Below are 21,129 nucleotides of genomic sequence, written 5' to 3' on the forward strand. Positions count from 1 at the left end.
CAGAGCTACTGTCAACACAGATTTGTGTCTGTTTGACCACATTTGTAAAATCAGTAAACACTTAATTTGTAAGAAATTAATGCTGGAAGCTTATATACACAGGACAAAGTGATATTGTGAAAATTAATATTAAGAATTTAGCATTTTCTGCATGCCTTTTTAGATATGAGGGTAAGTTTTTGAATGCAGATAGCTCAGTGTTTTGATGCAAACACGGGTGGCTTTAGAAACAGATAAATATTCTAAAATGTAGTGAAATAAAAAAGTTCAGAAGACGATACATCCACTTAATCTTTCATTGATTGTGTTTATACATGTTTTTATTACCAATTTTGACTTCCATTTTTGTAATTTTTCAGCTACTTAATGCACACAAGGAGGTGGCCAGAGAGTTGCTGAGTGCTGAAGATCTACTATACATGGAAGGGGTGGTGGCGGCACTAATGAGTGACGAGGAGACTGATGAAGAGGACACCACAGTGTGGAAAGTCAGTCCACCAACGTGGAGGGCTGACAAACTCACTGATATGATCAAAAAGTGCCAGGGAGCTCTTGAGGAAAGGTTTACTTACAACTCAAGGGTGGTCCACCGTAGAGTGACCAGTGGTGTGGTCAGCCTGCGAGAGATTCCCAACGGGATTAATCCCATGTACCTTAAAGGAATATAATATTTAAAACAGGGTGTTGTTCAAGGAACATTTTTGTATAGCGTTTTAAGTGCTTACGACAGGTTGTCAGGTGTTTGTAATTCTTCTCATTTTGGTGTTAAACAAATCTATTGCAAAAGGTTAAAACTAAGTATTGATTTTTTTATTTACAATCTTTTTAAGAAAATTTTGAGTTTTATATAATAAAACCATTTCAATGTTCTCTGTGTTTTGAGTCATTGTGCGTTACAATTTATGTGCCTACTCCACAGTGGTTGTTGGTTCATGATAAACAGCAGGCTACTTCAATAAACCAAATTTTCTCTATGTAACTGTATTGTTATATTTGTATTCAAAATACTTTGCTATTGGTTAGTGGTTACGTAACAATATTACAATATAGATTCCAATCAGTACAACATGACACTTTTTCAGCTGTATGTGCATGGGCCCATAGCAAATATGCAGAATTATAGTAAAGTGTATATAAATCTGTTTCAACTGGGAATTTTCTACCCTCGAAGTTGTTTTTGACCTAAAAATGTAGAATTCTTTTGTAATAAAAAAAAAGTTAAACTAGATATTTCAGTTTGAAATACCTGATGCGTTACAGGAATAAATACCATCTTGCAAATGTCATGTGTAGGATGTGAAGATCCCAGATGTCATTGTTTAAGGGTTTGGGTTCACTGTAGGATATGTATCGAGATCTTCAGAAGATCCAGAAAAAATGCAAGAAAATCCAATTTGGGACCTTCTGAGAATAAAAGCTCAGGATATGTAAGGATAACGGGAAATCTTCAAAAGATGCATTCAATATACAAAGAAATCCTTAATAGGATCTCAGGAGAATGCGGGCCCAGGATATTAGTGTATACTTCAGGATACGTGTCGAGAGATATTAGGAAAATCCGTTTAAAATGCAAGAAGATCGTGGGTGGATCCTCTGAAAATCCGTGTGTTGGATTTTATCAGTATACTCCAGACATAAGTATCCGAAGTCCGGATATCTCCAGATGCAAAGTAGTCCCGATCCTGAATTATCCGGAATTTGCATACCTCAAATATGCATTTAGCATATCTTCGGATATGTCCTTTATCTTTGAAAAATACGGAAAAAAATACAGGTTGCATCTTCCCGGATTCCAATCCTTTTTGTCCAGTGTTAGTTTAACAGATTTAATATTCATAAATGTTGTTTCATAAAATCTTCACCAACTGAGAAGATGTCAAAAAATGAGTTTTTGTTATTTTATACTTTAAATAAATGAATTCAGCCCCTGTTTATCTTTCATAGCAGAATTGAATTTGTTATTAACCCATTTTAACATTTTTATTTTAGTTTTTTGTTAAGATATTTTTGTTTGTATAGTTTGCTGTAAAATGTAACTATTAGAAATGTTAATTCTCTCCATCAGGTGTGATGTTAGCAAGTATCTTGTTTTTAATGTAGAGAATTTCTTTCTCCTCTTATTAGTTTTGTCCTAATTTTGTCCCAATTAGTTAAGGAGGCATATTTAAGATGTCTGATACAGAAAAATCTGTAAATGTGAAGATGTTGATGTCTTAAACTCTGTGTGTGTTTTTCTCTATGAATGTTTTGGTTAATAAAAAAGGTTTGTAGCGCTGTAGCTAACTGGTTTCCAGCTTCAGATCAGCGAGTTAACTGGTTCCCAGTCAGATAAATGAATACAGATTCTTCTCCTGGGCTTCTTCAATGTTTTCTCAGTAATTGTGAATTAGAAGCAGCTCCACAGAGACTCAGAGCGGAGCTACCGATGCTAACAGACTGCAGCAGCAGCTTCAGAGGAGCTGTGGCTCCTAAACTCAAAGCAGAGGTTCAGCTCCAACAGACAGATGAAACTAAGCTCTACAACTCTGCTATAAACGCTAAGATGCTGAGCTTCTACTTTAAAGTTAGGAGAATATTTATGAAATGTTAAATTATCATGGAAACAGTCAGAATAATGTTGATGTTTTATCTGCGGAGCCGCAAAATAAATCTCTTTATCAGAGCAGGGCGGTTATTATTTCCCTCTACTGGACACAGACGGTAACTGCAGCTAATTAATCAAGGTGAAGAATTTACATATAATTCACTTCCGGTCTGTCCTTTCACATTAAGGCAATAAAAACACGTTAATAGTCAGTCAGTCAGTCATTTTCTACCGCTTATTCCATAGTGGGTCGCGGGGAAGCTGGTGCCTATCTCCAGCAGTCTATGGGCGAGAGGCAGGGTACACCCTGGACAGGTCGCCAGTCTGTCGCAGGGCAATACACAAACAACCATGCACACTCTCATTCATACACCTAAGGGCAATTTAGAGTGACCAATTAACCTAACAGGCATGTCTTTGGACTGTGGGAGGAAGCCAAAGTACCTGGTGAGAACCCACGCATGCACGGGGAGAACATGCAAACTCCATGCAGAAAGACCCGTATTTATTGGTTTCACAGCAGAAGGACATTATGTCTGATTTTTGTTATATTTTGTTTTTAGCTAAATGAGGTGAAAACTAATAGACACAAAGGAAACAATTCATGATAACTATGTTTAATTATTAGGCTGCACGGTGGCACAGTTGGTAGCACTGTTGCCTTGCAGCAAGAAGGTCCTGGGTTCGATTCTGGGCCTGGGGTCTTTCTGCATGGAGTTTGCATGTTCTCCCCGTGCATGCGTGGGTTCTCACCGGGTACTCTGGCTTCCTCCCACAGTCCAAAAACATGCCTGTTAGGTTAATTGGTAACTCTAAAATTGCCCTTAGGTGTGTGTATGGTTGTATGTGTGTTGCCCTGCGATGGACTGGCGACCTGTCCAGGGTGTACCCTGCCTCTTGCCCGTAGACTGCTGGAGATAGGCACCAGCTCCCTGTGACCCACTATGGAATAAGCGGTAGAAAATGACTGACTGACTATGTTTAATTATAAATAATAATAATAATAACAAATACTTATTTCTCAATGGTGGTGAGATATTGTAATTACTATTATTCATATTGTTCAATTAGATGTATTGTTTATGTTTGTTGTAATTTAAGTTTGTATCAGTCAATAAAATCAGCTTAAATTACTGTTGTTAAACATGAATAAGATTCCCTGCAGGGTTTAATTTAGTCTCATCAGAAACATCCTGTTAATATAAATATGGCAGCTAGCTTTATAATTCAGTGTATTGTCATAGAGTCTCCTCAGCAAAGAACTTATTTCATCGTTTTCTGACTAAAAGTCTAATATTTCAGGGAGAAAACAGTTTCAACTTAAAGAAAACTATAAAATCATCATTTTCTCTGTTAGAGTGAATTAGAAGCAGCTCCACAGAGACACAGAGCAGAGCTACCGATGCTAACAGTCTCCAGCAGCAGGTTGAGACACCTTGGAGGAGGTTTTTAGCTCTGAAGCTGATCTTCACTTCTGCTTCCTGTTTTAAACACAAACTCTGATCATCAGCAGCTGCAGATCTACAAGCTGATGTTGAACAGCAGCATCTGTCTTTCAGTTTACAGTCACTAATATTTTTATCATTAATCAAATTCATTATTAAACTAATGTAAACGATTGTAGTGTGTAATTACTGTCTGCGACCACAGGAGGGCGGTATCAAGACCGAGTTTAGGGCCAAAATGATTAAAATCTTAATTTTTGTTTTTGTTTGTTAAATTATTATTATGTGTATCTCTATATGTGTCTCTATGATTATTAATGAATGTCCATCTCTAATAACATACATGTATAAAATATGTAGATTGTTATTTACAGGGTTATATCAATTGATGTAATCAGAAAGTATTTAATGAAAATATAAAGTTTAACAGTTTTGTTTCATTATAACTAGTCACTGCCCTCTGGTGGTGATGTGTTGTAACTACAGATATTCATCATATTTATTGTTCAACAGGATGGATTGTTTTTCTTCAATGGTGATTTTAGGTGGGGGGGGCAAGGGTCAGCGCGCCACCCCTGGTCGTTGTTCAACTTCGTCAACTCAAGAAACAAGAGAAACGCTGTCAATCAATGGTGATGTCTGACTGACGGATCTAGGATCAGTTTTGCACGTTTAACACAATAATGGTCGGACTGAGGCTGCAGAGCTGATTTCTGATCAGCGGAGGTTTTCTCGAGTGACCTTGCAGGTCAGAGGTCAGTAGAGCCATGCTGCATCTGCGTGCTGCCTGCAGCTGAGCTCCAACAGAGACAGCATCCATTGGAACTGGATAAAAACGGATTCAGACAATTGAGAGGTATGTAATATTTTATTATATTTTATTTAATGTTTTATTAAGTCGGAATTTGCTCTGAATGTGTAGGAAAAAACTTTATTTAGCAAACTTTATATAAGTAGCAGCAGCTAAAAGACAAGAACAAGTTAACTAGTGTAGCAGCAGCCTGCAAAGCAAGTTAGTTTTAACCTCAGTTGCTTTTTTGTTGTTATTAATGAGATAAATTGAAGATGAAACAGGTCTGGACTGAAGACTGGGGTTATTTTGCTGATGTGTGTGTTCAATATCTAAAGCTGATGTCATATTTTTCACTAAGCAGTGGAAGAAATGTGACAGTCGTGTCAACAACAAACGGGCTTATTTGCAGTGCTGGGGAAATAAATCAGGACACCATGCAGTTTGAAATACAACCAAAATACTAAATGATCTTAAAGAAAAACATTGAACTGTACATTGATTGGTTATACATTCTTAACATATTTAAGGTTGTTTCAGCACTTTTTTCCAGCGCTGTATTTGCTCTGTGTTTTAATGCTGAGATTAAGCCTAGTCCTTAATCTCTAAGAGATTAAGGACTAGGCTTCATTTTCACAGCTCACATATTTTAGACAATAGGCAGACCAACCTGCATTCAAATGCCACAAATGTTAGAGATCCAATGTGTTGATTGTGCTATTAATTGTAAAAAGAACATAATTATACAGATTGTTGACACTTCCTTGTTTTCTAAACAAGGAAACACCTTAAATTTGTACACTGATTTAAACTCAATTCAATGATCCCTCTTGATATTGTAGTTCTAGCTGCACGAAGTGAGTTGACTGACTGGTTGATTGAATGATTGATTGGTTGCATGATTGAGTGATTGAATTACATTTCCTCCAGAGATATTAAGAGAAGATGAAGAGAAGCAAAGATCTTCAGAGCTTCTTCAGCTTCTACCAGCAGCAGCACAAAGGTCCACACAAGCCAGCAGCCTGGTGATGAAGATGATGAGCCGTCCACTCCCCCAATACAGGATGGTAGGTTATGCATGGAGAGTTTGAATTAGAGTTACAACTTTCTGAAATACGACACACACAATTAAAACAATTGACAAATGTGAAGACAGAAGAACAAGGTGTGTGTGTGTGTGTGTGTGTGTCATTTTAAACCATCCTTGTATTCCCACAGTTGACCAGCAACACTTAGAGGAGGAAACTGGTTGTGAACCAACATTGTCTGGAGCTCCACCTACTAAGCAGATATGTCAGGTTCAGATGTAATTCATGAACATGTTACTTGAAGTTGTTGTGTTCTCTCTCTCATACTTGAGTTCATTTACTATAAAAAACAAAAGATTGTCTAATTGTGTTTGATATTTCTATGTGAATACATAGAAAACGTCAGACCTAAACATAGAAAATCTCAATAGAATATCAAGAACAATATGTGACACTAATCTGTCCACATTCAGTCTGTTTAATGGTTGTTGTTTTTACTGCTTCAGGCGACACTGATGACAGAGATCCTCCTAATGTTGTACCTGCTGCTCCACCTGGACCGTACGGTATGTTGGGACATTTTATCTTTCAGTTCACACAGCATTATGACTTCCTTCTTTCTTTTTAAGTAACATAGAAATATGGATCACATTTTCACTTTGTAACTTGTCATTTTGAATAAAACCTTGTAAAAACTGAATCAAGTGCTTATTATGATTCTTTATATTTTACAGACATTTCACAGTCCAGAGCAGCAGGTCCTACACAGCCTCGTCTCTGCATTTTCCCACAAACCCTGCAAGGCGACAGGAAGAGGTCCTTCAAAGGCAAGTGTTACAAACAGCACCCATGGCTTGAGTCTCACAAAGTAAAAACTCTGCCTACTGATTTGTGTGCAGACATTTTTCTTTGCTAAATACTCAAGCATCTGCATTTACTTCATCTATGGGATTCTGGAACTGGAAAAAGGCGATGGATTTAAAGAACATGAAAGGTCAAAGGGTCATGTCAATGCCATGTTTGCATGGGGTGAGCACAAGAAGGCAGCACTAACCGATTCTTCAATATGTGATGCTCTCAATGAAGCATATAAACAGAAAATAAAAGAGAATGGAAAATATATTAAAACAGTGGCTGAAGTGCTCCTTTTGACTGCAACACAAAACAACGAGGTCACCGTGAGACAGAGGAGGCAGCTAACAGAGGAAACTTCTTAGAAATATTAGAAATGATTGCAAAGCATGACCCAGTGGTAGAGAAAATAATGAAAGGAAAGCAGAATGCAACACACCCTCCATTTCTGCTACCTGTATGACCCCTTCTCTTTTCCAATGGTTATAATCAGTCTGACAGAGAGAGGTATCCCAATCCTTGTGGTTTTTAGTATAACAATGACCATCAGTGGGACCCTTTGTGGGGTTCCTTGAGACGACATTGTTGTAAATAAGCGCCATTTAACTAAATAATCTGAACTGAAACTATCTGTGTAGTTATGCTGCTATAGGCTTAGGCTGCTGGAGGAAATAATAACCACTTTCACCGTCGTCGCTACATTCTCACACTACTCTCCAATTTTGCATTATTTGCTGTTATTTCAGCTTTTAACTTTGTTCTCTCTTTTCTCTTCCTAGAAGCTACACCTGGCCTGACTCTGTGTCTACCTGTGACACATTTCTGGAGAGGGGAATTGTCCGAGCTTCTGCTGGTAACAACTTAATGCTCACCCTCTACCGATGATCCACATAGCCCTGTCTTTTAGTGTTTAACCCTTTCTCTCTCCTAGACATGGAAATTGACTGAACTTTTACTGTAACTAATTATATGTGCTCTCTTTCAGACTCTAACCTTGAAAACTGGAGTTTATCTGTTCTTTCTTTCTAGGTGAAATGACTAAAGGAGCTACATCCATTAACATTTACTTTTCCTTCCCATAGAAAGTACTCCTTGATCAGTGCTTCTTTGTTCTCTGTGTCTCTGCTCTGTTCTCTCTAACCCCCAGTCGGTCGTGACAGATGGCCGCTCACACTGAGCCCGGTTCTGGTTCTGCTGGAGGTTTCTTCCTGTTAAAAGGGAGTTTTTCCTCTCCACTGTCGCTACATGCATGCTCAGTATGAGGGATTGCTGCAAAGTCAACGCCAGTGACTGTCCACTGTCTCTACAGTGGATGATCAGGCCATGCTCACTGAGCTGCACAAACAGCTCCTGGAGATGCACCATGTGTTCCTCCGCAGAAGGACAAGGCACCAGGATATTATCCAAATAGACAAACAAAAACAGCATGCCCTGCAGTAACGAGTCCATGATTCGCTGGAACGTCTGTGTAGCACCTTTAAGGCCAAACGGGATCCGTAAAAACTCAAAAAGACTTAAAGGAGCGATAACTGCAGTTTTGGGTACATTTAACTGATGGTTTTGTTGTCCGATGAACTAACCCTTCCCTCCTACTTCCCTATTTCTAAGGGGATTGCTTAATCCAGTTCTCCATCCAACGGTTCCGGACTTCCCTAAACCTGGATGGTCTTCCTTAGCAGGTTTACTGGAAAATCTGTTTAAGCTGGTGTCGGGAAATGACACGCCTAACCTCTAACAGCCTGCATCCAAAAGTCTCACCCTTCTTCAACTGGTAGGCTGGACAACTGAGTAGTCCACAGCAGTCATCCACTCCTCGACAGTTACTTCTGTTAACGGCTGCTCATTACCTATTTTACAACTTTCAATTGGTATATGGGTTAGGTTGATTTTAGTGGCTCAGCACGAGCCCCTAGGGCATTGTTTTAACAAGTTTGGCTTAAGGCAACCTATAAAAACCTCCTAAAATCATTTGGAACCAGGCAACAAGACTTTTTACCACCAACGAAAAACCCAAAAATAAGGAGACTCAAATAATTGACTGTCCACAATAAATCTAGAATTATATATGCTTTATTTAATTAGTAATGCTTTTGCAGGTGCCAGTAACAGATTAACAATCAGCAAAACTTAAAAAAATTGAATAATAGAAATAAATCAATCAACTTAACCTATCTTACCCTAAAGCTGAAACTGGTAAGGCTGAAGAGGCTTTGGAGACGGAGGTTCACCATGGATCCGACTGGAATAATTTCTTCAATAGGCAACAAGTGATTGTTTTCTTGGATGAGAGGCAAATCTTCAGTTTTCTTCCTCTACGTGGACAGGCGCTGATGCTCGGGGTTTCAATGGTAAAGTTGAAAAAAAAAAAATTTTCAATTTAAAAAACGGAAACTTTGTTGGCATATGTTTCAAAAGTCGGTAGCTTCCAGAGCCTGAATAGTTGAAGGAAACCTTTGAGGTGTAATTGAGGTTGGTTCAAGATTTCCAGAAGCCTGAAACTTAGAGCAATCAGTTGTTCACTGACCAAGTTCATTTCAATTGTCTTGGTAAAAATGCAACAGATGAAATTCAGATTCTCAATTCTGAGTTGCAGCTCTTCTCAGGGCACACGGGTTGATCCTCTCTATAATGCAGAATTGTCAGCGGGGCTGCGTCTCCGGTCTTCTGATTCATCTGTAGCTTCTTTCTTTGTCCCATCTTGTTCGCTGGTCTTCTGCGAGGAAACAACCCCGTTTCTTTCTTTGGCAGTTTTTATAGTGCAGATAGCCTCACTGCTCATCCCCTGTTGCTGGGCAAGCTATCCCATCATTGAGTTACATGGTTGCCGTGATTTTTTGTTGCTGTCTCTTGGCCTCCGTAGACAGAGTCATAAACAGCCCCCAGCTGGCTCCCTGTGTTATGACTTTTGCCTGTTTTTTGACTTTCATGACTGATGAAAAACAGCATGAAACTGGCTTCTCGTTTTTCGCTCCCATGCTTGTTATGACTTGAGCTTGCTCGTTGACCTTCCATCCATGCCCAGTTCCCGTGAGCTGGCTCTGCCCCTCCCGTCCTAATGTTATGTCTCTGCCGCCTCTGGCTCCCAAGCCATAGTGCCCTCCTTATCTGCTCAGCCTCAAGCTTTCTAACACAGTATTTATCTGCTTCTTGCTCTCATACCAGTTACAGCTAAAAAAAAAAACATCACTTCATTTTTATTCATACATCACAATTGATTAACATTACCCCTCTTCATTACATTTAATAATTGTAGAAAAATAGAAAATCATCATACATGTTGCTGTGATTATACTTGTAGTTTTACACTTCTGAAAAAGATAAGACAGTCACAGTTAATGTGTGACTTTTCACTTTAAAACTGTATTATAATCTTAACTGAGAAAAAGCTTGTTTATGCTCGAAAAACCTCCAACGTGACAGAATTACAACAATTCTGCAAAGATTAGTGGACCAAAATTCCTCCGCAGGGCTGTAAAAGACTCATTGCATGTTATAGCAAACGGTTTATTGCAGTTGTTGCTGTTGAGGGTTAGCCCAACCAGTTGTTAGGTTTAGGTGGCAAACACTTTTTCACCACCACTATCTGGTGAATAGCCACTCCCAGACAAACTAAATAAGCGAGCTGCTGCTGCTTTTCAGCACAAGCAACTGGGACTTACACGAATCTGCCACTATTGGCTAGCTAAACTGATAACAGATGTGGAAAAACATTGCTTCCCGGGACGTACGCAATATGGTGTAAAGAGGGTCTTAAATTATGCTTAAATCTTTTCTACAATCATAACCAGCAAAGGGTTTATCTTTTATTTCATCAAAAAAAGTGTCTCTCCAGTTTGGATTCTTTTGTGTATGTTTAAAGATGACTTGAAGGCAAAGAAGTTGCCACAAGCATCTGAACCAAATGTTTTTTTTCTCTCCTGTGTGGATTTGTCATGTGTTTGTATAAATATGATTTTGAAGCAAAACTTTTTCAACATGCATCACAACCAAAGGGTTTGTCTCCTGTGTGAATTCTCATGTGCCTGTTCAAAACTGACTTGTAGACAAATCTTTTTCCACATGCATCACAACTAAAAGGTTTATATCCTGTGTGAATTCTCATGTGTCTGTTTAATTGTGACTTGAAGACAAATCTTTTTCCACATGCATCACAACCAAAGGGTTTGTCTCCTGTGTGAATTCTCATGTGCCTGTTCAAAACTGACTTGTAGACAAATCTTTTTCCACATGCATCACAACTAAAAGGTTCATCTCCTGTGTGAATTCTCATGTGTGTATTTAATTCTGACTTGTAGTAAAATCTTTTCCCACATGCATCACAACCAAAAGGTTTATATCCTGTGTGGATTCTCATGTGTTTATCTAAAGTTGACATCTGCACAAATCTTTTCCCACATGCATCACAACCAAAAGGTTTGTCTCCTGTGTGAATTCTCATGTGTTTATCTAAAGTTGACTTCTGCACAAAGCTTTTTCCACATACATCACAAGGAAAGGGTTTGTCTCCTGTGTGGATTCTCATGTGTGTGTTTAATTGTGACTTGAAGACAAATCTTTTTCCACATACATCACAAGCAAAGGGTTTGTCTCCTTTGTGAATTCTCAAGTGCCTGTTTAAAGCTGACTTGTAGACAAATCTTTTTCCACAAGCATCACAAACAAAAGGTTTGTCTCCTGTGTGGATTCTCATGTGTGTGTTTAATTTTGACTTGGAGGAAAATCTTTTTCCACATGCATCACAAATAAAAGGTTTCTCCCCAGTATGGACTTTTGTGTGTCGTTTTAAATTATATTTCCTGGTAAAACCTTGACCACACTCACCACAATTAAATGTTTTACTACCTTTCTGGACATTTGTCAGTGAATCTATAATTTTCTTTTCTCTGAAACAAATCTCATTACCAGAACAATCTGAAGACGTTAATCTTGGATGACATGTCATGTGACTCTGAAGAGAGCGTCTGTTAGCAAATTTTCCTCCACACTCAGAGCAGCTCAAAGATTTGTTGACAGTGTTTCTGCCTGATCCTGAAGTCCTGCTCTCCTTCCAATCCTCCTCACTGTCTTCAGTTTCAGAGTCTGATAAGTGTTTAAGCTCAGATTTATGATGCTTCACATCATCATCCTCTTCATCATCTTCACCGTCTTTAGTCTCTAAATAGTTGGAAGAGCCTCCATGAGTATTTAGATCTGGGTTTATGCTGATTTCTGCTGTTCCACAGTCCTCTTCTTTAATTTCTGCTTTTATCTGGTCAGTTGAGATACTTCTTGGAAGATCTCTGTCGTCTGTGTGGTGTTGATGAAGCTGAGAGAACAGAGGTTTCTCTTCATCCTCTTCACTCTTCATATTAACAACAGTTACTGGAAACCTGGTATCATCAGTCTCCTCCTTCACATTCAGTTGTTCTCCATCCTGGCTGGTCCAGATTCTTTCACTTTCCTCTTTTATGTGGAGGAGCTCCAGTTCCTGCTGGTCCATATCAGGACTCTGTTCTTCAGGAGCCTCTTCTTTAAAATCTGCAGACATAATTGAAACACTTTATATGCATAATGAACAACTTTACCATGACAATGTTACAAAGATGATAAAGATCAGAACTAGATAAACAATCTGAAATACACTCACCAGCCACTTTATTTAGGTACACCAGTCCAACTGCTCGTTAACACAAATTTCTAATCAGCCAATCACATGGCAGCAACTCAATGCATTTCGGCATGTAGACATGGTCGATATTATCTGCTGCAGTTCAAACCGAGCATCCGAATGGGGAAGAAAGGTGATTTAGGTGACATTGAATGTGGCATAGTTGTTGGTGCCAGACAGGCTGGTCTGAGTATTTTAGAAACTGCTGATCTGCTGGAATTTTCACGCCCTACCATCTCTAGGGTTTACAGAGAATGGTCCGAAAAAGAGAAAATATCCAGTGAGCAGCAGTTCAGTGGGCGCAAATGCCTTATTGATGCCAGAGGTCAGAGGAGAATGGCCAGACTGGTTCGAGCCGATAGAAAGGAAACAGTAACTCAAATAACCACTCGTTACAACCAAGGCATGCAGAAGAGCATCTCTGAACCTACAACACGTCGAACCTTGAGGCGGATGGGCTACAAGAGCAGAAGACCACACCAGGTGCCACTCATTTCAGTTAAGAACAGAAAACTGAGGCTACAATTGGTACAGGCTCAACAAAATTGGACAATAGAAGACTGGAAAAACGTTGCCTGGTCTGATGAGTCTCGATTTCAGCTGCGACATTCGGACATTAGGGTCAGAATTTGACTTCAACAACATGAAAGCATGGATCCATCCTGCCTTGTATCAACGGTTCAGGCTGGTGGTGGTGGTGTAATGGTGTGGGGGATATTTTCTTGGCACACTTTGGACCCCTTGGTACCAATTGAGCATCGTGTCAATGCCACAGCCTACCTGAGTATTGTTGCTGACCATATAACTTTATGACCACAGTGTACCCATCTTCTGATGGTTACTTCCGGCAGGATAGCGTGCCATGTCATAAAGTATGAATCATCTCAGATTGGTTTCTTGAACATGACAATGAGTTCACTGTACTCAAATGACCTCCACAGTCACCAGACCTCAATCCAATAGAGCATCTTTGGGATGTGGTGGAACAGGAGATTCGCATCATGGATGCAGGCGACAAATCTGCAGCATCTGTGTGATGCTGTCATGTCAATATGGACCAAACTCTTTGAGGAATGTTTCCAGTACCTTGTTGAATCTACGCCACCAAGGATTAAGACAGTTCTGAAGCCAAAAGGGGGTCCAACCCGGAAGTAGCAAGGTGTACCTAATAAAGTGGCCAGTGAGTGTATGTCAAAACATGCGACTCAGATGTTAGAGATGTGCTACTACTTCTAGCGTCACTGTGAGTAACCATGTTCACAAGAAAAATGAAACACTGATTTTAGTTTTGTCAAAGTGCTCTTACTGTTCATACTTCACATAGAAAATTCAAATTTTTTTTACAACAATTTGTCCTCTAATATTTACTGTGACCTCCAAGATTTTGTTCCCTACAGACATTCAATTACGTCCCTCAAAATCTATAAAATGTTGGTCATTGTTTTTCATTCCTTGGATAAATATCTGGTAAGATGTTTGTTGTTGTAGAGCAGTTGTGTCCACATTTGTGACACATGGAAAACAAATGACCAGCATGTAATTGTCCCTCTGAATCTTGTGTGCAAAGCAGCCCTGCAACTACTGTCATTGGCCTTATGTATTTTATATAATAAGGTCAGGTCAGAGGGCATGTTTTAACTCATAATGAACCCCGGACGCTGTTTCAGGCACACATGAACATTTTTTTGGTCATAACACTGGTACAATCACACAGAAATTTACAGTTTTTTAAAGCTTTTCAAGGTTCTACCCTGACACAAGCTGAGCCTAACCCAGCCACAGGACCTTTGGCTCTAGAGGTAGGTCCTGTCTAAATTTCATCAGAAATTTTCTAGTTTTAATTATTATGTATTTTATAACTTTTATGTTCATACTTCAGAGTATGATACTACTTTGTAACACACTTTAAAACAACCACAGCTGCAACAAAGTAGAAGTAAGGATCAAGGATCAAGAATCTTTATTGTCATTATGTCACCATAATGAAATTCTTGTTGAGGCTTGGCTCCAAAGACATACATGAATTGCACACACTTAATTGCAAAAACGCATACACAAATTAAGGACATATTTTGCAAGATATAAAACACCTTCAACACACTTTAGTTTGACACTTGTAGAATTCTCCAACTTTGTCATTAAGAGGCGGGGTACACCCTGGACAGGTCGCCAGTCCATCGCAAGACAACAAACAACCATGCACACACCTTTTCACAATTCAGAGTCCAATTAACCTAATAGTCATGTTCTTGGACTGTAGGAGGAAGCCGGAGTACCCGGAGAGAACCCACGCATGCACGGAGAGAACATGTAAACTCCATGCAGAAAGAACCCCGGCCGGGAGTCGAGCTCAGGACCTTCTTGCTGCAAGGCAACAGTGCTATTAACTGCGTCACCGTGCAGCCTACAAAGTTCAAATGAAATTAATTTTAAAATTAAATGAAATACTGTAAGAAACAAAAGGTAAGAAAGTGAGTGAGGTTTAATTATTCAACTTCTTTGCCAGTGTGGTGGAACAAAAATTATTCAACAAAGGAAGTTCCTCAGTTTTATTAATTTAGCCTTGCAAGGGAGAAGCGGTCTTCCAGCATCAGCCATGTGCCTAGGAGCCGTGCTGTAACTGTTCTGATCAGACAAAGGAAAAGCTTCACTTTATCACGGCATTTCAAGGTCAAAACCCTCTTGGATCCTAGGTCTCCTTAGGAGAGGCTGAGGTGGGAACTTTTGTAATTCTTCACTCAGACATGTTGGTTACTCTGCATCAAGTTCCTCCTTTAATCTTGTGTGTCATAGACACAGAATCATTGGCATAACTAAAACTAGGCCACAGAGTTCGATTCTAGCTTCCTTCTGCCATATGTCCATGTGCCCCTGGGCAAGGCATTTAACCTCAAGTTGCCTACCGATCTGCATGTTGGTGTATGAATGTTTTAATACACATTGGGTGAATGTGGCTCTAGTGTCAAGCGCTTTGAGTAGTCTGTATGACTGGGAAGGAACTATATAGGTTCAGTCCATTTGCCCTGAACCCTGACATAAATAATACAGCATCGAGGACCAGCACTTCGGATTTCAGGTTTCAGCTGTTAAGAGCAGACCGTAACACTGACTTATTGGGAAAAAAGCGAGGACACAGGATCTGATTTTATAAAAACAAAAGTTGGTGCAGAGATATCAAAGTGTGAAGAAGACATGTAGTCCTGACCTGGAGTCATTTATCATAAACTGTAAACCGTTTTATTCACCAAGGGAGTTCTCCTCCTGGTTGGTGTTTATATTCCACCTGAAGGCTCCATCAATGAGGCAGAAAGTCATCTAGCTGTGCAGATAACAGATGTGGAGAAAAAACATCCTGACTGTCTCATCATTGTTCTTGGGGATTTTAACAGAGCAAACCTCATCAATGAACTTCCCAAATACAGACAGCACATTAAGTGTCTCACCAGAGAAAAACATTCTGGAAAACTGATACACAATTATAAAGGATGCATATCACGCAGTCACCAGGGCTGCTTTGAGACTTTCTGACCACCTTCTGGTCCATCTCATCCCAACCTACAGGCAGAAATTAAAAACTTCCAAACCAGTTGTTCGGACTTGTTAAGAAGTGGACTGATGAGTCAAAGCAGATGTTACAGGCCTGCTTTGACAGCGCAGATTGGACTGCTTTTGAAACTTCAGCCACAGACTTAAACCAACTCACTGATGTGATGACATCATACATCAGCTTCTGGGAGGACATGTGTGTGCAGACCAAGACCTTCTACACTTACAATAACAGCAAACCTCGGTTCCCTTCAGATCTGACGACACTGCACACAGAGAAGGTAGCAGCTCACAGCAGTAGAGATCAAGCCCTATGGACGTCATGACGCTTTGCACTCTGGGATTGCTGCCATCATTTTGTCGGTGGAAACACCGGCATCGCTAACAGAAGCTACCAGTGAAAGCAATGGATCGTAAGTAGAGCAAGTCACGGATTCCGTACCAAAACAATCTAAACAGCATTTGGAGACAGCGATACCTCAAAAAGAAATCTGGTCAGTTAACAGGTTCGACCCATACAAACACAGCGAGTGGACCAGCAACTTAAATGAGCTTCTAGAAGTAAAGTTACCCAACGTGTTTGGTTGCCTTGTATGTGGAGTGAGTGCAATTCCGAAATTACATGTCCCAGGAAGCTCAACTGCAGTTTACCAACGGAAGGGTGCAGGATCTTCAGATTTACTGAGTAAGTCACCTCAACACTGTTGTTCTCACTAAGGTACATGCAGATAACCTGTACACAAAAACATGTCTCCCAAACAACGTTTCTTAGCCCACTACACGCTTGGTGCCAGTGCAATGCTAAACAGTCATGTTAAGTGTTGTTTCTGTTGATCCATATTAGCAATCTGAACAGTTACCTCCATGGAGGCAGTAGTGGCAGAGTTTTCCTCCCTGGTAGCTGGTTAGACATATGAAGCTTAGCAGCTTATGTGCAGCTTTTTAGCTAAGAAAAATGATTTAAATATTACTACATGAAACTTACCTGAGTGGAAACGCAGAGAACACACCAACATGTGTCGTGTAATGTTGGTGAAGGTGATGTTAGGTCGCCTAATAGCTGCCAGCCAGCTCTGACTGCTGAGCTCCGTAGTTTTTCTTCCACTTTGGAAAACTGAAAAAACTCTATCCATTTGGAATCCCCTTTCCTTTACGGCCATGAAAATGACTGTGGCAGTTACAGACGCAACAAAACATTCCCATTTTAACAAAACAGCGCCGATCCAACTAAATGCCCGCCACTACTTATGTCTTCCACCGCTATTTCCAAACTGCACGGCATCACATTCCCAACCCCTATAAGCAGGCCAGGAACAAACTGACCAAGAAGATCAAGGCAGCAAAGACAAACTATGGTGGAAAATTAGAAAAAAACTTCTCACATGGAAGCACCACTGCTGTCTGGACTGGCTTGAAAAGCCTGACCGCCTACAGGACCCCCTCCTCTTTTGAGCTACTGGTGTTGAAGCACCTGAAGGACCCCTCGCAGTTTGCCTACCAGGCAAACAGGTCGGCAGGTGATGCAATCAACATGGGACTATATTTCATCCCTCAACACCTCGACCACCCAGGGATGTAAGCCAGAATCTTGTTTGTGGGCTTCAGCTCGGCGTTCAATCTACATTTCAACCTACACGAATGCCTGCACCTCAGCAGATCCGTCTGTGAAACGCCTGAAGTTTGCAGAAGACACCACTGTTATTGGCCTGATCCAGGATGATGACGAGTCTGCATACAGACAGGAGGTAGACCAGCTGGGACACTGGTGTGGTCAGAACCACAAGGCTGTAGAGATGTTAGTGGACTTTTGGAGATCAGCTCCCTACACACCCCTCCTCACCATCCTCTAAAACACTGTATCAACTGTGGACCACTTCGGGTTCCTAGGAACCACAGTTTCTCAAAACCTGAGATGGTCCTCACACATAGACAGCGTTCGGAATAAGGCCCAGCAGAGACCGTCTTCCTGAGGCAACTCAAGAAGTACAACCTTTCCCAGAAGCTGTTGGTCATCTTCTCCACTGCCATTATTCAGTCTGTCCTGTCTTCCTCCATCTCAGTGTGGTTTGGATCATCCACAAAACAGGACAGGTCCAGACTGCAACGAATAATCAGGTCTGCAGAGAGGATCATCAGGGCTGACCTTCCCTCCATCCAGGACTTATACAGGTCTAGGGTCATGAAAAAGCTGATAAAATTTCTGCAGATTCAACTCACCCTGCAAACAAGCTGTTTAGACTTTTACCATCAGGTGGCGCTACAGAGCAATGCCTGCTGAAACCAGCCACCACAGCCAGTTTCTTTCCCCAGGATGTTGCTCTGATGAACACTGGAAAGGCAGAGTCACAGAAAAAATAAATTTCACCCATACTTGGACTGTTTAACCGAAGTCAAACTCCTTGTTAGTCACACAAACAAAGTCCCAAACTATCATCAAGCTTTGGACCCACTGGCTAATAGATCCTGTTCCCCTTTGCTTTTAGCCTGGGACAAGGAACACATCAACAGATTCTGAGCAGCACTTTGGTAACAATATCACAAACTAATCCTAATATCTGCTGGGAGCCAGAGTGAAGAATATAAAACCGGTGCAATATGACTTCATTAATATGATTTTCTGCAGACACCAAAACAGGACCATCGACACCAGGCCATAACTCCTCCCACTGGAGCAGAGGTTTCCTTTAGCTGCTGAATGTAGGAGAGAGGTCTTCCCCATGGATGTAATGTTATTATCAGCAGCAATAAAACTAGAATCAATAATCCTGCCACACCTGCAATTTGTGACTTTTATAGACTTAATAGAAACTCCATGTTGAGGTGCAACTTTAACAGTTTCTAAGGAGGTTTGTCAAAGTGGAGTTCAGTGTTTTGTTGCTTCAGAGGCAAAGAAGGTAAGACAGCTCCTTGTTGGATTAAAACCCATGTTTGAAGCATAAATGTTCACTTTAAAACTGTATTAAAATCTTAACTGAGAAAAAGCTTGTTCATGTTAAAAAAACCTCCAATTGGCAGAATTACAACAATTCTGCAAAGATGAGTGGACTAAAACTCCTCCACAGGGCAGTAAAAGACTCATTGCATGTTATCACAAACACTTTATTGCAGTTGTTGCTGTTGAGGGTTAGTCCAACCAGTTATTAGGTTTAGGAGAAGATCACTTTTTCACACCACTATCTACCTGGTGGATATCCACTCCCTGGGGAACTAAACAAGCGAGCTGCTCCTCCTAAGCACGAGAAACTGGGACTTCCACGACTCTGCCACCATTAGCTAGCTAACCTGATAACAGACAATGGAAGAACAAACACCAAGACTCCAGCATCATTGTTTTCTGGGACTATAACAGCAGAGGGCGGATGGATGTTTAGGTAAATGTTACCGATCATTTGTTGTTACTGAGTTGGACTGCTAGGCCATATCACTCAGCCCTACGCTATATGATGTAAAAGAGTCTTAAATTATGCTTAAATTGTTTCCACAATCATAACCAGTAGGGGCTTTTCTTTACTGTAAATTCTAGTGTGTTTGTTTAGGTATGAATTAGGTTTTTACCACATTTATCACATCCAAAAAGTTTCCAGTTCGGATCCTTGTGTGTTTGTTTAAAGATGACTTGAAGGAAAAATTTTTACCACAAGCATCTCAACCAATGGGTTTTTCTCTCCTGTGTGGATTTGTCATGTGTTTGTATGAATATGATTTTAAAGCAAAACGTTTTCCACACACAAGCAAATTATTCTGTGTGGATTCTCATGTGTATTTTTAATTGTGACTTCTAGGCAAATCTTTTTCCACATGCATCACAGCTAAAGGGTTTGTCTCCTGTGTGTCTAACTTTAACTTACAGCGGCCTGTCTTGTGTGCCTTTAAAAGCTTTTGTGAGCTTCTGAAGGCAGGCTCAGAAGCTTCACTTTAGGAAGTTAAAACTCTCCTTTTATTTTATTTTTGTCAAAAACCTGGAACTAAGGAAGCTTAGATAGCTTTTATTCAAAAACCAACAACACCCGGCTTAATGTCGCTTCCCCTTTCCCTGGCTGAGCTGGGTTGCAACATTTAATGGGGGCGCGTCCTGGATCTTAATGTAATCCTGGTGACTGAACCAAAAAAAGTAAAAAATATACACACGGCCACCGGCCGTAACAACGCAGCTCCTCTCTTGGGATGAATGAGACAAGTTTAACTCCCTTAACAGACCTGTTGTTACTAAATCATTTCAAGGCAGGAGGAAGCATAAAGCTTTGATTATAAAAAACAACTAAAGGTTTAATTAAATCCCCTTTATTACATTAATAACACAAACATATCTTGGTGCCACTACCAGCCACTAGGGGGCAATATTCTTCCCAAACCAAACAAGGAGAACTAGTTGATTGTGGAGGTGTTATGGTGTAGTTAGTTTTGTTGATTGAGGTGGGTGCAGATGAGAGTTAAAATCTGGTAATTCAGCAGATAAACTGACCGACAATCAGGCCCCCAAGCACTAACTGCTATTTTTTTTTAAATAGTGTTGGCATGAAGAAGGAAACATCCAAACCTAATCTGGGCTGGAAAACATCATCCATCATCTGGTGTCTCTTCCTCTGCTGCGTCCTGCCGCTGTTTGAGCTCCTGCTTCCCTCCAGTTTCTTTGACCAGATGTTCCTCAAGCTGCTGGACTTCTTTCCAGAGTTCATCAACTGCTGCTGCTGCAGCTCTCTTACAGCTTTATCAACACTCCCGCTTCTGGGCTGCTGACGAACAGGGAACAAAGGATGAAGAACCCGGAAAAGATCCACGTGTTTGGGAAGAGGGGGCGGGGCCAGCGGAACCGGAAATCATGACTAAATGTATTATTGTTTTCCACACCTCAAGGAGAATAAAGTAGTGTCTGTACTTCCACTTAGAAAACGCAATCTTCCCTCCAGACCCGCCATTGTTGCAGCTTACATCTGCTAGTTTACCTGAGCAAGGCTGCTGGGGGCGTTTCTGTGTAAACTGAACTCTGCCTCTGATTGGCTTACTTTGAAAGCCTCTTCTACCTTCTTCTTCTTTTATATACATCTGAAGGAAGCATTACCGCCACCAACTGGTAAGGAGTGTGGACCACATGACATCTATACATAATAATACATACCCCTACATACATTAATCCTACAACTTACACTGTTTTAAAAAATAAAATGTTAGCTGCTTATATAATAGCATTACATATAGAAGGATTAAATTCATCAATACTACCATTTATTTCCAGTTTT

General features: G+C 40.4%; 2 protein-coding genes across 2 annotated transcripts in view; one reads left to right on the plus strand and one right to left on the minus strand.

Moving 5' to 3' along the window:
* Positions 1–21,129, plus strand: part of LOC124861406 (NACHT, LRR and PYD domains-containing protein 4-like) — a 328,592-nt gene that overhangs the window by 165,892 nt on the left and 141,571 nt on the right. The gene's annotated exons all lie outside the window — the stretch shown is intronic.
* On the minus strand, positions 8,754–20,845 carry LOC124861508 (gastrula zinc finger protein XlCGF57.1-like). The gene is made up of 2 exons (XM_047355313.1): positions 20,430–20,845; positions 8,754–12,216 (listed from the first exon to the last, which is right to left on the minus strand). The coding sequence occupies exons 1-2, from the start codon at positions 20,566–20,568 to the stop codon at positions 10,670–10,672; spliced, it is 1,686 nt and encodes a 561-aa protein (XP_047211269.1). The 5' UTR covers positions 20,569–20,845; the 3' UTR covers positions 8,754–10,669.

Source organism: Girardinichthys multiradiatus, chromosome 24 (assembly GCF_021462225.1).
Source record: "Girardinichthys multiradiatus isolate DD_20200921_A chromosome 24, DD_fGirMul_XY1, whole genome shotgun sequence".
Lineage (NCBI taxonomy): Eukaryota > Metazoa > Chordata > Actinopteri > Cyprinodontiformes > Goodeidae > Girardinichthys > Girardinichthys multiradiatus.

What these genes read in the sequence shown, in the direction of transcription:
- LOC124861508 (XM_047355313.1), bottom strand. Translation starts at nt 20,568, where the DNA reads ATGAACTCTGGAAAGAAGTCCAGCAGCTTGAGGAACATCTGGTCAAAG. An exon ending in TGTTTTCCAGCCCAGATTAG is followed by an intron (nt 12,217 to 20,429) that starts GTTTGGATGTTT and finishes TTATGTCTGCAG; the next exon opens with ATTTTAAAGAAGAGGCTCCT.